General features: G+C 36.4%; 1 protein-coding gene across 1 annotated transcript in view; it reads right to left on the bottom strand.

Moving 5' to 3' along the window:
* Positions 1-13,837, bottom strand: part of LRP1B (LDL receptor related protein 1B) — a 2,167,013-nt gene that overhangs the window by 623,766 nt on the left and 1,529,410 nt on the right. The window contains exon 33 of the mRNA XM_070768349.1: positions 3,753-3,893. Coding sequence (XP_070624450.1) covers positions 3,753-3,893 — 141 coding nt within the window. The remainder of the gene's footprint in view (positions 1-3,752; positions 3,894-13,837) is intronic.

The raw sequence follows: 13,837 nt of genomic DNA, 5'->3' as shown, positions 1-13,837 counted from the left end.
AGGCAGAGGAACCAGAGATCAAATTGCCAACATCTGTTGGATCACAGAAAGCAAGAGAATTCCAGAAAAACATCTACTTCTGTTTCATTGACTACACTAAAGCCTTTGACTGTGTGGAACACAATAAAAAGTAGAAAAATTATAAAGTGAAGGGAATACCAGACCACTTTACCTGCCTCCTGAGAAACCTGCATGCAGGCCAAGAAGCAACAGTTAGAACAGACATGGAACAATGGACTGGTTAAAAATTGGGAAAGGGATACTTCAAGGCTGTATACACTCACTCTGCTTATTTAACTTATATGCAGAGTAATAATGCAAAATGCTGACTGAAGTACTTACAAGCTGGAATCAAGATTGCCAGGAGAAATATTAATAATCTCAGACGTGCAGATGACACCATCCTAATGTCAGATGGTGAAGGGGAACTAAAGATTCTTTGAGGGTAAAAGGGGAGAGTGGAAAAAGCTGGCTTAAAACTCAACATTCAAAAAACGAAGATCATGGCATATAGTCCTATCACTTCATGGCAAATAGACTGGGAAACAGTGGAAACACTGACAGACTTAATTTTTTGGGTCCAAAACCAATGTGGATGGTGACTGCAGCTATGAAATTATAACACATTTGCTTTCTTGGAAGAAAAGCTATGGCACACCTAGGCAACATTAAAAGGCAGAGACATCACTGTTGACAAAGGTCCATATAGTCAAAGCTATAGTTTTTCCAATAGTCATGTACAGATATGAGAGTTGGACCATAAAGGAGGCTGAGCACAAAAGAACTGATGTTTTCAAACTGTGGTGCTGGAGAAGACACTTGAGAGTCCCTGGGACAGCAAGGAGATCAAACCAGTCAATCCTAAAGGAAATAAACCCTGAATATTCATTAGAAGGACTGATGCTGAAGCTGAAACTCCAATACTGTGGCCACCTGATGCTAAAAGCCTACTCACTGGAAAAGACCCTGATGCTGGGAAAGATTGAGGAGAAGGGGACGGCAGAGAATTAGATGGTTGGATGGCATCTCTGACTCAATGGACATGAATTTGAGCAAACTCCTGGAGATAGTGAAGGACAGGGAAGCCTGGTGTTCTGCAGTACAAAGAGTCAGACGTGACTGAGCAACATGTGAATGTATATTAACACAATGCCAATCTATAGCAATATGCATTTAGCTATAGATTTTTTTCCAACTACCACTGAACAGTGAAAATCTGACAAGTGATACTTATCTATAAATTTTGAAAAAACAAATGAACAGCAGAGGAAACAGAGGAATTAAAGAAATAAAGAATAATGGATTAGAGAATTATTTATAAAAACAAAATACAGAGTTATATATAACCTTGATATCCAAAATGCATGAAGAATGAAGAAAAAGGAACTTCTGTGATTGTGTATTTTAAAACATAATAATAATAGAAATATGCAATAAGATAGAATTATTTTTATAAATAATAAAATTCACTATGCTAATAATGTTGTTCAGTAATAATACATGTTGTATATTATTTGCTTAGTCTCTAAGAGAAAAAGTAAAATAAAAATAATTTTTAATAATATCTTTGCCTATTAAACATAAATTTAATGCAGAAAATAATAGAGATTTTTTTTAAGGAATAATTTAGGCTGTGAATATCTAGCACATTAGAAAAAGTGCTTTGGCTTAATATTTTGCAGTGATATAGATGTTCAAACTTCATTCCTCAATTCACTAGTGGAACTAGAAAAGTCCACTTGGCTAAGGAGAAGTCTCAGCTCTCCAGTGATCTGTATCAAGAATGATAAATGAAGTAACTAATTGTACTTTGAAATCTGAAGTGGTAGTACTGTTAACACCTTAAGTAGTCCTAAATTGCTCATATTTCATACTAATGAAGCTTTTAAACTACCTGCTATGATTCTGTTAATGGGGTTGTCTTTAATACAGATGCTTTTATCAGCATATTCTTTGGTAGAAACAGTATTTTAAGTTTAATATTATCATACCATTAATTTCTAAGTGTTAGAGGTCCTGGGCAGTTTGGAAATACTTTCACAGTGCATGGAAGCCCCAGCTCTACCTATAGAATCAAATCCTTAAAAGATTAATGGGTCTTGTTAAAATGAACAATGTGAGACAAGCATAGTATACTGAATTTTTCTTCCAAGAAACTTCATTGCAACTGTATCTACAAAAAATGGACTATTTTATTAATTTACAATTTTCAACAAAGTATGTGTGTGTTCTTTTGAAGAAGTAAATACATGTTTGTTTAATGTTTGGAAATATAATCTCCCCTTTTCTAATTTGTAGTTTACATTTGTTGAATGTTTTCAGATATAATTTCATTCAGTGTAGACTATAAACTTAAATTTATCACAATACTGTAAGTTTTTACACTTAACAAATACATTGTATTGAAATCCATAAAAATGCAATCATATTTTATTTATTGAGTACCAGTATTTTATTTCCAGTTATATGATCTATTCTCCAAGGCTTGAATGTCAGTAAAATCATTTATTTTGATTCAGAATTTTTTCTATTAAATAATTCCTAGTGAAAACACTCATTCATTATTACAGACAATAACAAAAAAGAATCAGAGAATAAATACAGATTTGTGCATATGAGTTTAGATGTCAGCGTCATCTCAACCATGAATAGATCTCAGTAATCAGATTGTTTTGCAAAGTAATTTTTTTTCTTAAAAATATTTTTTTCCTTGATAAAAAAAAAATACATTCCATGCTACTACTGGCAATAAAGGATTCCAGACTAAAATTTGGCCCATACTCTATTCAGAAAAGGCAATCCTGAATCTGGTTTTCATTTTGCCTCTGGATGTACAGGATGATTTTCATTTGGTATCTCCCAATAAATTAATTCTGCCTGCTTGATTGTTGTCACCTGTCTTCAGAATTAGTGCACCCTTTGGTTCACTATTCTTTTTTATTGTCTTTAAAATTTTTTTTTTTTTTTGGTTCACTTTTCTTATCTCTACCCTTATCTGCTTTGGTCTACATGCCCAAATCTGTTAGATAAAAATCTTTTTAAGTTTTCTGGGTATTTTTTCCTAAGCAGAAAAATATATGAACAAAAGTATTTTCATGGCCGCGATATAAGTAAGACAGTAGAATATAGAAGAATATTTTTTTTCTGGGAAGGGAGTCCTGCTAATGTCATGGATCATGAACCAAAAACTAAGAAAAAACAAGCAGGTGTGGGGCCATACTGCCTGGCATCTCTAATCTAATTGCCATTTGGGCAATGTGACAAGTCCACCTATGTAAACCATCTGTTAGTTCTCTCACTCCATTTCACTGCATACCACTTGGAAAAGGAGAAACAAAAAAGCAAAATGCTTAGAGCCAAACAATGTAGTGCTTTTGGTTATAAAATGCTTGTATCAACATAGTCCATTTGAAGTCCCTTAGTTCATCCATTTTCTGGGCATAATTATACTTTGAATATATTTTGCTGGGATTTTAAAATTATTTTCATATTCTTAAATCAAGAGCTGAATAGACCTCTTTGAAGACCTGACAAATTCAGGTTCCTTGGGCAGCTTTGCTAACATTTTGAAAGCTGACTATATACCTTATGTTAAAGTTATTTCTTCTGCAGTATTAAGCAGTATTTGCCTCCCTCCCTCCCCCCTTTTTTTATTAGGAGGAAAATAGGAAACATCAATTGTTGACTTGAGAAAATTGTATGAATAATTATGTATTCAAAAGGCAGCACAAATTCATTACCATGTGACTTACCTTGCTGAGCTTCTTTATCATACACTTTCATATGAACAACCCCAGAAGTCTTATTTCTTAGAACGGTGGGGTTTCTTCCATCTCTTTTGCTGCAGGTTCCCAGCTGAGCTAAGTTTTGGTCTGCCCACCACAGTTTCTTATCTATAACAATGAAAAGATTTTTTTAATGAAAAAGATAATCATCTTATTAAATAATAATAAAGAACTATTAAACTCTAATGCTTTCTGATTTCTTTGGTTAAATTCCCAAACTCTGTTTCTAAGGGAAATAGCACAATCACTTTTACTTTTAAAAATACTTATCACAGTACATTCTATTGTTTAAATTTTCCTTCTTTTACTCCACTTAGAGATTATTGACTTTAACTTTTCTTTTTCTTAAAAAATACATGATATAAGTAAAGGTATAGCTCAAATGAATATGGAATACAGATTTTATTATTTACAATCTAAACCATGATTATAGTAGTATTGTACTGTATCTGTAAATGAACAGTAAAATCCAACAAAATACCTAAACTGTGAAAAAGATTGTTCTCTAAGTTCTATATAAAGCATGTAAGCTTTTAATCACTGGTACTCCACAATATTGGATTCTTCACAGTTATAGTGACTTATTTTTTGTACAGTTCATGCTCATTTCTCCAAAATTTTATAAATGAATACTATCAACTGGTATTGAATGTTTACTTTGTAATAGAGAATATACAATGTGCCTCAGATTAAAATTAGCCAGGTAGCTAGAACTGTAGTCAATTTTTATGCTTGTTATTACAGTATGTCAGACTGTCATATCAAAACTATAGGGATGCTATTATTATTTTCTGAGATTCAAAGAGATTAACTACCTTGGTCAAATTCATATATATGGTCATTCTGTCTCCAAAACTTGAATTCTTTCTAAGAGTCTACTCTTGGTGCATTAAAACATTTAAGGTAATGAAATAATTTTAAATCAAGTTCATAATTTTAAAGGTATTGAACAATCTATTTCAACAATAATGTTCAACAAGACAATTGAGACTACTATCAATTCCAACTAAGAAGTCTGAGTCAGGTTATTGAACTCAGGGAAGAAAATAATAACAATGCAGTCTTTACCTTCAAGGTACAATTATTCTATCAAATGTCAGGATATTTTAGACTGAACCAAAGCTTTGTTTCAGGTACTACCAAAGGAGTAATAACACAGACATTAATGATAACTATCTTTTTCTAAATCTGATTTTATGCAATGTACAATTCTAAACACTATAGATAAATTCATTTAATCTTCACAATTCCATAAAGTAAGTACTAGTATTATTAAGTTCAGTTCAGTTCAGTTGCTCAGTAGTGTCTGACTCTTTGAGACGCCATGGACTGCAACACTCCAGGCTTCCCTGTCCTTCACCAACTCCTGGAGCTTGCTCAAACTCATGTCCATGGAGTTGGTGATGCCATCCAGCCATCTCATCCTCTGTTGCCCCCATCTCCTCCTGCCTTCAGTCTTTCCCAGCATTAGGGTCTTTTCCAATGAGGCAGTTCTTTGCATCAGGTGGCCAAAGTATTGGAGTTTCAGCTTCAGCATCAGTCCTTCCAATGAATATTCAGGACTGATTTCCTTGAGGATGGACTGGATGGATCTCCTTGCAGTCCAAGGGACTCTCAAGAGTCCTCTCCAACACCACAGTTCAAAAGCATCAATACTTCAGCGCTCAGCTTTCTTTATAGTTCAACTCTCATATCCATACATGACTACTGGAAAAACCATAGCTTTGACTAGATGGACCTTTTTAAATCATCTTACAGTTAAGAACATTGAGGCAAATAGAGTTTAAGAAGTTTTTCACAGTATCACGGAATGAATAACAGCCCAAGGTTATGAACCAAGCACTGATTTTAGAGTCCATGGCTGTTAATCTCATTTCTACAGTGTCACCTTCCATAGAAGGATAGAGTTCAGTCTTCTTTCTCTTGACATATAATATGGATTTTAGATTATGATGGTGAAGTTGAGTAGCCCATTCACTTAGGTTTTATTAACCCACTGCCAAGGTACTCAGCAATGTTTCAGAAAGTAGCTACTCTAAAGTCCTGGCTCCTGGGGGGCAGAAGAGGATGACACAGAGCAGAATGTTTTCTTAAGTATGCAACTGTGCCCTTCAAAACACCTATAGACAAGTTTTTAAAAGTCATGAATCACTGCCCTTTTATCTCCTTCACAGCAAATACTGACACCCTTCTGGAGGTCCTCCACCCTTCTGAAGGACTCTGGGAGGCAAACCTCTGCCTGTCTCAGGAAAGAGTTTACAGCCGAGGTTATATCCTAAGCAGCCACCGATCATCCTAGCTTCACATAAAAAATCCTGAGCAAAGAATCACTAGTCTTCTCTCTTACAGAGTCATGGATGAGGAGGCATGTTCCACAGGGCAAGAATATTATTTAATGAATGAACAAACAAATGAAAAAGACAAACAGAAAATATAATAGAAAAGAGAAAAAGTAAAATATTAGTCTGAAAAGTCCAACAGAGAATTTCCTGGAGGTCCAGTTGTAGGACTCTGCTTCTAGTGCAGGGGGCATGGGTTTAACCCCCAGTGGGGGAACTAAGATTCCATATGACATGCAACCCAGTCTCCCCACAAATAAATAAAATGTCCTATAGCCAGTATCATCAGACTGTACTTGCAACAATTAGATTCACTACTTCCATGAAGTTACAGGGAATAAAAAAAAAAAGGCTAGTTTTACTTAAAAATGTCCTTAATTGAAAAGTAACAAGCATCAGTTTTGTTCAGTCCAGGCCTATTTATTATTCTGAGTAACAAAATTGGGAGCCTGTGCATACAGAAAGTACTTTGGGTGCATCAGTTCAGTTCAGTCTCTCAGTTGTGTCCGAGTCTTTGTGACCCCATGAACCACAGCTCGCCAGGCCTCCCTGTTCATCACCAACTGCTGGATTCTACCAAAACCCATGTCTATTGAGTCAGTGATGCCATCCATCCAACCATCTCATTCTCTGTCCCATTCTCCTCCTGCCCTCAATCTTTCCCAGCATCAGGGTCTTTTTAAATGAGTCAGCTCTCCGCATCAGGTGACCAAAGTATTGGAGTTTCAGCTTCAACATCAGTCCTTCCAATGAACACCCAGGACTTATCTCCTCTAGAATGGACTGGTTGGATCTCCTTGCAGTCCAAGGGACTCTCAAGAGTCTTCTCCAACACCACCGTTCAAAAGCATCAGTTCTTCGGTGCTCAGCTTTCTTTACAGTCCAACTTGCACATTCATACATGACCACTGGAAAAACCATAGCCTTGACTAGATGGACCTTTTTGACAAATAATGTCTCTGCTTTTGAATATGCTATCTAGGTTGGTCATAACTTTCCTTCCAAGGAGTAAGTGTCTTTTAATTTCATGGCTGCAGTCACCATCTGCAGTGATTTGCAGTGACAAAAATAAAGTCAGCTACTGTTTCCACTGTTTTCCCATCTATTTGCCATGAAGTGATGGGACCAGATGCCATGATGTTAGGTTTCTGAATGTTGAGCTTTAAGTCACCTTTTTCACTCTCCTCTTTCACTTTCATAAGAGGCTCTTTATTTCTTCTTCACTTTCTGCCATAAGGGTGGTGTCATCTACATATCTGAGGTTATTGATATTTCTCCTGGCAATCCTGATTCTAGCTTGTGCTTCTTCCAGCCCAGCGTTTCTCATGATGTACTCTGCATATAAGTTAAATAAGCACAGACACAATATACAGACTTGACGTATTCCTTTTCCTATTTGGAACCAGTCTGTTGTTCCATGTTCAGTTCTAACTATTGCTTCCTGACCTGCATATAGGTTTCACAAGAGGCAAGTCAGGTGGTCTGGTATTCCCAGCTATGGAAGAATTTTCCACAGTTTATTGTGATCCACACAGTCAAAGGCTTTGGCATAGTCAATAAAGCAGAAATAGATGTTTTTCTGGAACTCTCTTGCTTTTTCCATGATCCAGTGGATGTTGGCAATTTGATCTCTGGTTCCTCTGCCTTTTCTAAAACCAGCTTGAACATCTGGAAGTTCACGGTTCACGTATTGCTGAAGCCTGGCTTGGAGAATTTTGAGCATTACTTTACTAGTGTGTGAGATGAGTGCAATTGTGTGGTACTTTGAGAATTCTTTGGCATTTCCTTTCTTTGGGATTGGAGTGAAAACTGACCTGTTCCAGTCCTGTGGCCACTGCTGAATTTTCCAAATTTGTTGACATATTGAGTGCAGCACTTTCACAGCATCATCTTTCAGGATTTGAAATAGCTCAACTGGAATTCTCTCACTTCCACTAGCTTTGTTCGTAGTGTTGCTTCCTAAGGCCCACTTGACTTCACATTCCAGGATATCTGGCTCTAGGTGAGTGTGAATGATCACACGATCGTGATTACCTGGGTCGTGGGTGCATAGTGAACTACAATTGTGTAGAACAAATGTACTTATGAGACAGCTTAAACTGCAGGAAGAATGAGCTACTTTTTTCAAAGGATATCATTTTATCATTGAAAGAGTGACAATCCATGGCTATTCAGACTTAGATATTTGGCAGAAATTTTTCTCAAAAAAAAAAAAGCAGGGGGGAGTGAACAGTGTTTGACAATAACCAACTTTGAGACTTATTATAAAGCTGTAGTAATTGAGACAGTGTTGTATTGTTGAAAGAATAAGATCTATGTCTTTATAGATCCTATGTTCTAGTGAGAGAGATAGACAAGAAATAAACACATAGAAACGGTATACCTAAAATTCCTATAAAGCAACAGCAAATAAATAACCTGATTGAAAATGGGCAAATAAATGAAACATTTCTCTAAAGAAAACTTGCAAGCAAACATCTAACAGGTATATGAAAAAATGCTCAACATCATTAATCATCAGGAAAATGCAAATCAAAACCACAGTGAAATATCACATCACACCTGGCTCTCAAAAAATTACAAACAAAACAAAACAACACAAAAACAAAAAACATAACAATGCTTGCAAGGATGCAAGGATGTGGAGAAACTTAAACTCTTGTACACTGTTGCTAGGAATGTAAAACAGTGCAGACACCATTTAAAATGGTATGGAGATTAGTCAAAAAATTAAAAATACACCATGATATGACCTTGGCCACCTGATGAGAAGAGCTGACTCATTGGAAAAGACCCTGATGCTGGGAAAGATTGAAGGCAAAAGGAGAAGAGGGTGGCAGAGGATGAGATGGTTAGATAGCATCACTGACTCAATGGACATGAGTTTGAGAAACTCTGGGAGATAGTGGAGGACAGGGAAGCCTGCAGTGCTGCAGTCCATGGGGTCGCAAAGAGTTGGAAATGACTTAGGGATTTAACACAACAACAATGTTCTAGCAATACCATTTCTGGGTATATATACAAAATAACTGAAGTCAAAATCTTGAAGAGATATTAACACTCCAATGTTCACTGCGGCCTTATTCATAAAAGCAAGCATAAATGTATGGAAACAACCTAAAAGTCCACCAAAAGATGAATGGATTGATAACATCTGGTGTGCATATACAATGGAATATTATTCGGCTTTTAAAAAGGATAATAATCTCATGGGGGATGTTGATAACAGGCAAGGCTACATGTGGGTAGGGATAAGGAGAATATAGGAAATCTCTGTATTTTCTTGTCAATTTTGCTGTGAACCTAAAACTGCTCTAACAAAATAAAGTCTTTTTAAAAATAGAGAGAATTTCACCCCATGCAACAAGATGGATGAAATTTGAGGACATTATAGTAAATAAGATTAGCCAGTCACAGAAGGATAAATATTGTATGATTCCACTCATATGCGGTATCTAAAACAGCCAAACTCATAGTAACAGAGTAGACTAGTGGTTGCCAGGAGTGGGGATGGGGCTGGGGGATGAGAGAGTTGCTGTCCAGCAGGTATAAAATGTTTCAGTTACACAAGATGAATAGGTTCTAAAGATCTTTTATACAATATTGTGCCTACAGCTAACAATACTTTATTGTGCACTTAAAAATTTGTTAAGAGGGTAGATCTTATGGTAAGGGTTCTTACCACAGTAAAAAAGATAAGAAATAACTGAAGGCTGTCATGAGTCCTATAAAGAAAATAGGCATAGTTTCACTTTCTGGTTTTCCTATTTTTGTCTGCACATCACTCCACTCTACTTACCCTCCATTGCACAAGTCTCAACCTACGCTCAGTGCAATACTTCAGACTAGCACATCCCACATTGACTCTTCTTTCTCATTGATTCCAAAGCCTCTGCAGACAGCATCATATGGTTTTGTATGAAATTGCTGCTTTTTCTTTTCTTTTCACTTGTACTAATTTTGACTCTTTATCCAGAGATGAAAATCTGAGAATAAGGATCCTGTCTTGTATTTCTTTGTATTCTTCACAGCGCTTTGTATTCTTTTGAACTGAGTGTGATGTAGAAATTCCCTAAATATCTGTGAAATGGCTGGGGAAATAATATCCCTAAAAATATCTCCCAGAATAATTTACTTCTTAGAAAACATTTAAATAAAGCCATCTCCTCCACTTCCTCCTCTTAAAATGTTCTCTTTTTAAATATTTTTCTTTTTTGACAACTCCTCTAATATAAAGAACTTTGGTTTTGACTCTGTAATTATTTAGAATCATATTTCTATCACTTTTTTTTCCTTACACTGTTATTCATATAAATATACTAGAATCTTCAGAAATTACCAAAATTCAAAAACTACTTTCTTATGTTGGAAGCAATTATGAATATCTCTATTTCACTATTATAAGCTGAACTCTGCACCACAAAATTCATATGTTAAAATTCTAACTGTCAGTACCTCAGACTGGGACTGTATTTGAACATAAAATCATTAAAGAAGTAATTAGGCTTCCCTGGTGGCTCAGATGGTAAAAGTCTGCCTGTAGTGACAGAGACCTGGGTGCAATCCCTGGGTTGGGAAGATCCCCTGGAAAAGGAAATGGCTACCCACTCCAGTATTCTTGCTTGGGGAATCCCATGAACAGAAGAGAAGAGTCTGGTGTGCTACAGTCCATGGGGGTCACAAAGAGTCAGACAGGATTGAGCAATGAACACTTTCACATAATAGGGTGGATCTTAATCCTACATGACACATGTTCTTATAAAAAGAAAATTAGGCCACAGAAACACACAGATGGAAGACTCAATGAGGAAAGGATAGCCATCCACAAGCCATGGAGAGAAGCCTCAGAAGAAATCAACTATGTTGACTCCTGGTTTTCAGACTTCAAGATTCCAGAACAGTGAGACAATGAATTTCTGTCAAGAAATCCAGTCTATGAGACTTTGTTAGGGCAGCCCTAGCAAACAAATACGTTTACTAATAGGGATATAGAAGACACTTATGAAAGAATTAATATAAATATCATAAATGTAAATTGGTTCTACCATACAATTGCCAAACTCTGTACTCAAAAGAGAGAGAAATAAAGGAAATAATTTTACTGAGACACAACTGAGCAAATGAGCACTAAGTCCCAAGGCCTTTGCTAGGCACATATAACTGTCTCAATCATTCATAAGTGAGTGGATGCAATAAAATGCCTGTCAATAAGCAAAATCTATAACTTAAAAAAAAAATCCACAAATACAGCAACAAACATCAAAATAAATAACCCAAAGAGTTGAAATTGCATTTACTGCCTGGAAATTGGAAGAAGAGTAAGGGAGATTTCTCACTTGTGATTTCAGTAACTAAATTTTACCCTCAGAGCTCCAAAAATCTCTTTCATATACCTAACTATCCTCTTAATCTTCAGCCCATATATGCTACTACATAGCAGGAATTTCTACCTGAATATAAGGAAGTCACTGCAAACTTTACATGACCAAAATAAAATTCATCTTATTTTTCCCATGTATACTTATCTCCCAGTAGAATTATGTATGAATTAATGTTTGTATCCCCTGCTAAATTCATATATTGAAATCTTACTCCCAGGGTGTGGTGCCCTGGGAGGTGATTGGGCTGTAAGTGTGGAGCCCTCATGAGTGGAATTAGTATCCTTATAAAAGACACACCCCTGAGAGCTCTCTATCCCTTCTGCTGTGAGACAGTAAGACCAGCTGGCTGCCTGTGAAGCAGGAAATACATTCTCACCAGACACCAAATCTGCTACCACCTTGATCTTGGATTTCTCAACCTCCAGAATATTGAGAAATAAATGTTTGCCACTTAAAGCATCCCATCCTGTGGTATTTTTGTTACAACATTCTGAACTAAGACGGCTTCTCACAGTGAACGGTCTCTGACTTGGTCATCTGTGGTAAAAACTAGAGGGCCATCTTTTTAACCCTCCCAGGGCCATGTCTCTTAGGTGCTTAGCCCAATGTTTTATTTCCTCTCCATTCCCACTAAAACTCCTTAGCTCAGGACTCCATTACTTCTCATTCTCCTGATGACCTTTGCTGAGGAAACACTAGAGTGATCTTTCCAAAATGCGAATCTAAGCATGTCACTCCACCACTTAAAATTCTACAGTGGCTTGCATTCCCCTGCCAAACCACTTAGCATGGCACAAACGCCATTTGTGATTTGATGCCTACTTAACTTTCCATCACTAGATCTATTACTGCCCACTGTGTACCATGTTTAGAAATATTGAACTTCAGTCAACTTTCAATTTCCCAAGGATAGATTAACTACATTATGAGGGAAAATGGGTGAAAATGGGCCAAAGACAGCTTACTTGTAAAGAAAAAGAACTAAAAGTGTAGTGGATTAGAGAAATATCTACATATCAGAATGAGTCTATTATTTATAATTATATAGGAACCATTCCATTTTTACATTGTACCTATTGCAAATAAGGAACGCCCCTTCCACCTGGGCAGTCAAAACTGGCTATGTGCATATGCAATCTGTTAGCTGCTTTTGGGTGCAGGAACAGTTTTCTGCAGTTTGCCTGAATTTCTGGGCAAAAATCTATTTCTTAGGACAATGATGGTACTAGAAGTCTCTATGCTGTGCTTTGTCCCAAGACTTGTTTTTATTTATTGTTCTCAAACAGAGAATCTAGAAAGTGGCATTGGAGGTGAGAGGAAGAGCAACACAGAACAGAACCCTGGAGGTGAGAGGAAGAGCAACACAGAACAGAACCCTGAATTTTGTTCTGAAGACTTTGTGACCTTGAACTGACAGATACGGTCTTAAAATTCCTTCAATTCATTGTCACATTGAGGTTTGCCTCACTGAGAGCCGAGGGACAGTCTAGGATTGTAGGGAGAAAAACCTGAGAATGGCAGGTAATTTAATTTCCAAGTTGATGGCTTGACTGTATTGCCAGGAACTAGTATTTGTGTGATGATGAAGGAGAGAATGACAGTGAGAGAGAATTTTCTGACAAAAACAAAGAGGCCCCAAATAACTGCTTGCTGCAATGTTTAGAAAACAAAAATGTTTATTTAGTGAAAATATTTTATTTAGTGTTTATTTAGTGAAAAATATTATTCTCATCAAAAAAAGGGAAAAGGAACAAGGTCCTCCTATGTAGCACCGAGGACTATATTTAATATCCTATGATAAACCAAATGAAAAATAATATATTTAATATATATTTCAGTCATATATATATTCAGTTTTATGTATATATAAAACTGAGTCATTTTGCTATATAGCAGAAATTAGCACAATATTATAAAGCAAATAAAAAGAAAATTAGAAGAGGAGAAAGAGGAGCGGGAGAAGAAAGAGATAAAGACCCACTGACCTCCTGTAAACACTTTAACATCCTAATGAAATGCATTTGAATTAAATATCCATCTTGTGTCACAGTTGTGTTAAATTGGATCTGAACAACGTTTTATCTGTATTCTCCTGATTTCCATTAGCCCAGTAAATAGGATAATACAGAGTTGATATAGTTTTTCAAAACAATGATTCCCAAATATCCCGAAGCCCCTTTATGTGTGAGTGTTCAGTTGCAAAATCTGTCTGACTCTCTGCAATCCCAAAGACTGTAGCCTGCCAGGTTCCTCTGTCCATGGGATTTTCCAGGCAAGAGTACTAAAGTGGTTGCCATTGCCTTCTCCAGGAGATCTTCTTGACCCGGAGATT

The sequence above is a fragment of the Bos indicus genome, chromosome 2, assembly GCF_029378745.1.
Source record: "Bos indicus isolate NIAB-ARS_2022 breed Sahiwal x Tharparkar chromosome 2, NIAB-ARS_B.indTharparkar_mat_pri_1.0, whole genome shotgun sequence".
Classification (NCBI taxonomy): Eukaryota; Metazoa; Chordata; class Mammalia; order Artiodactyla; family Bovidae; genus Bos; species Bos indicus.
Note: the sequence above shows the minus strand (reverse complement) of the source record. Positions and strands in the feature narration are given on the sequence as shown.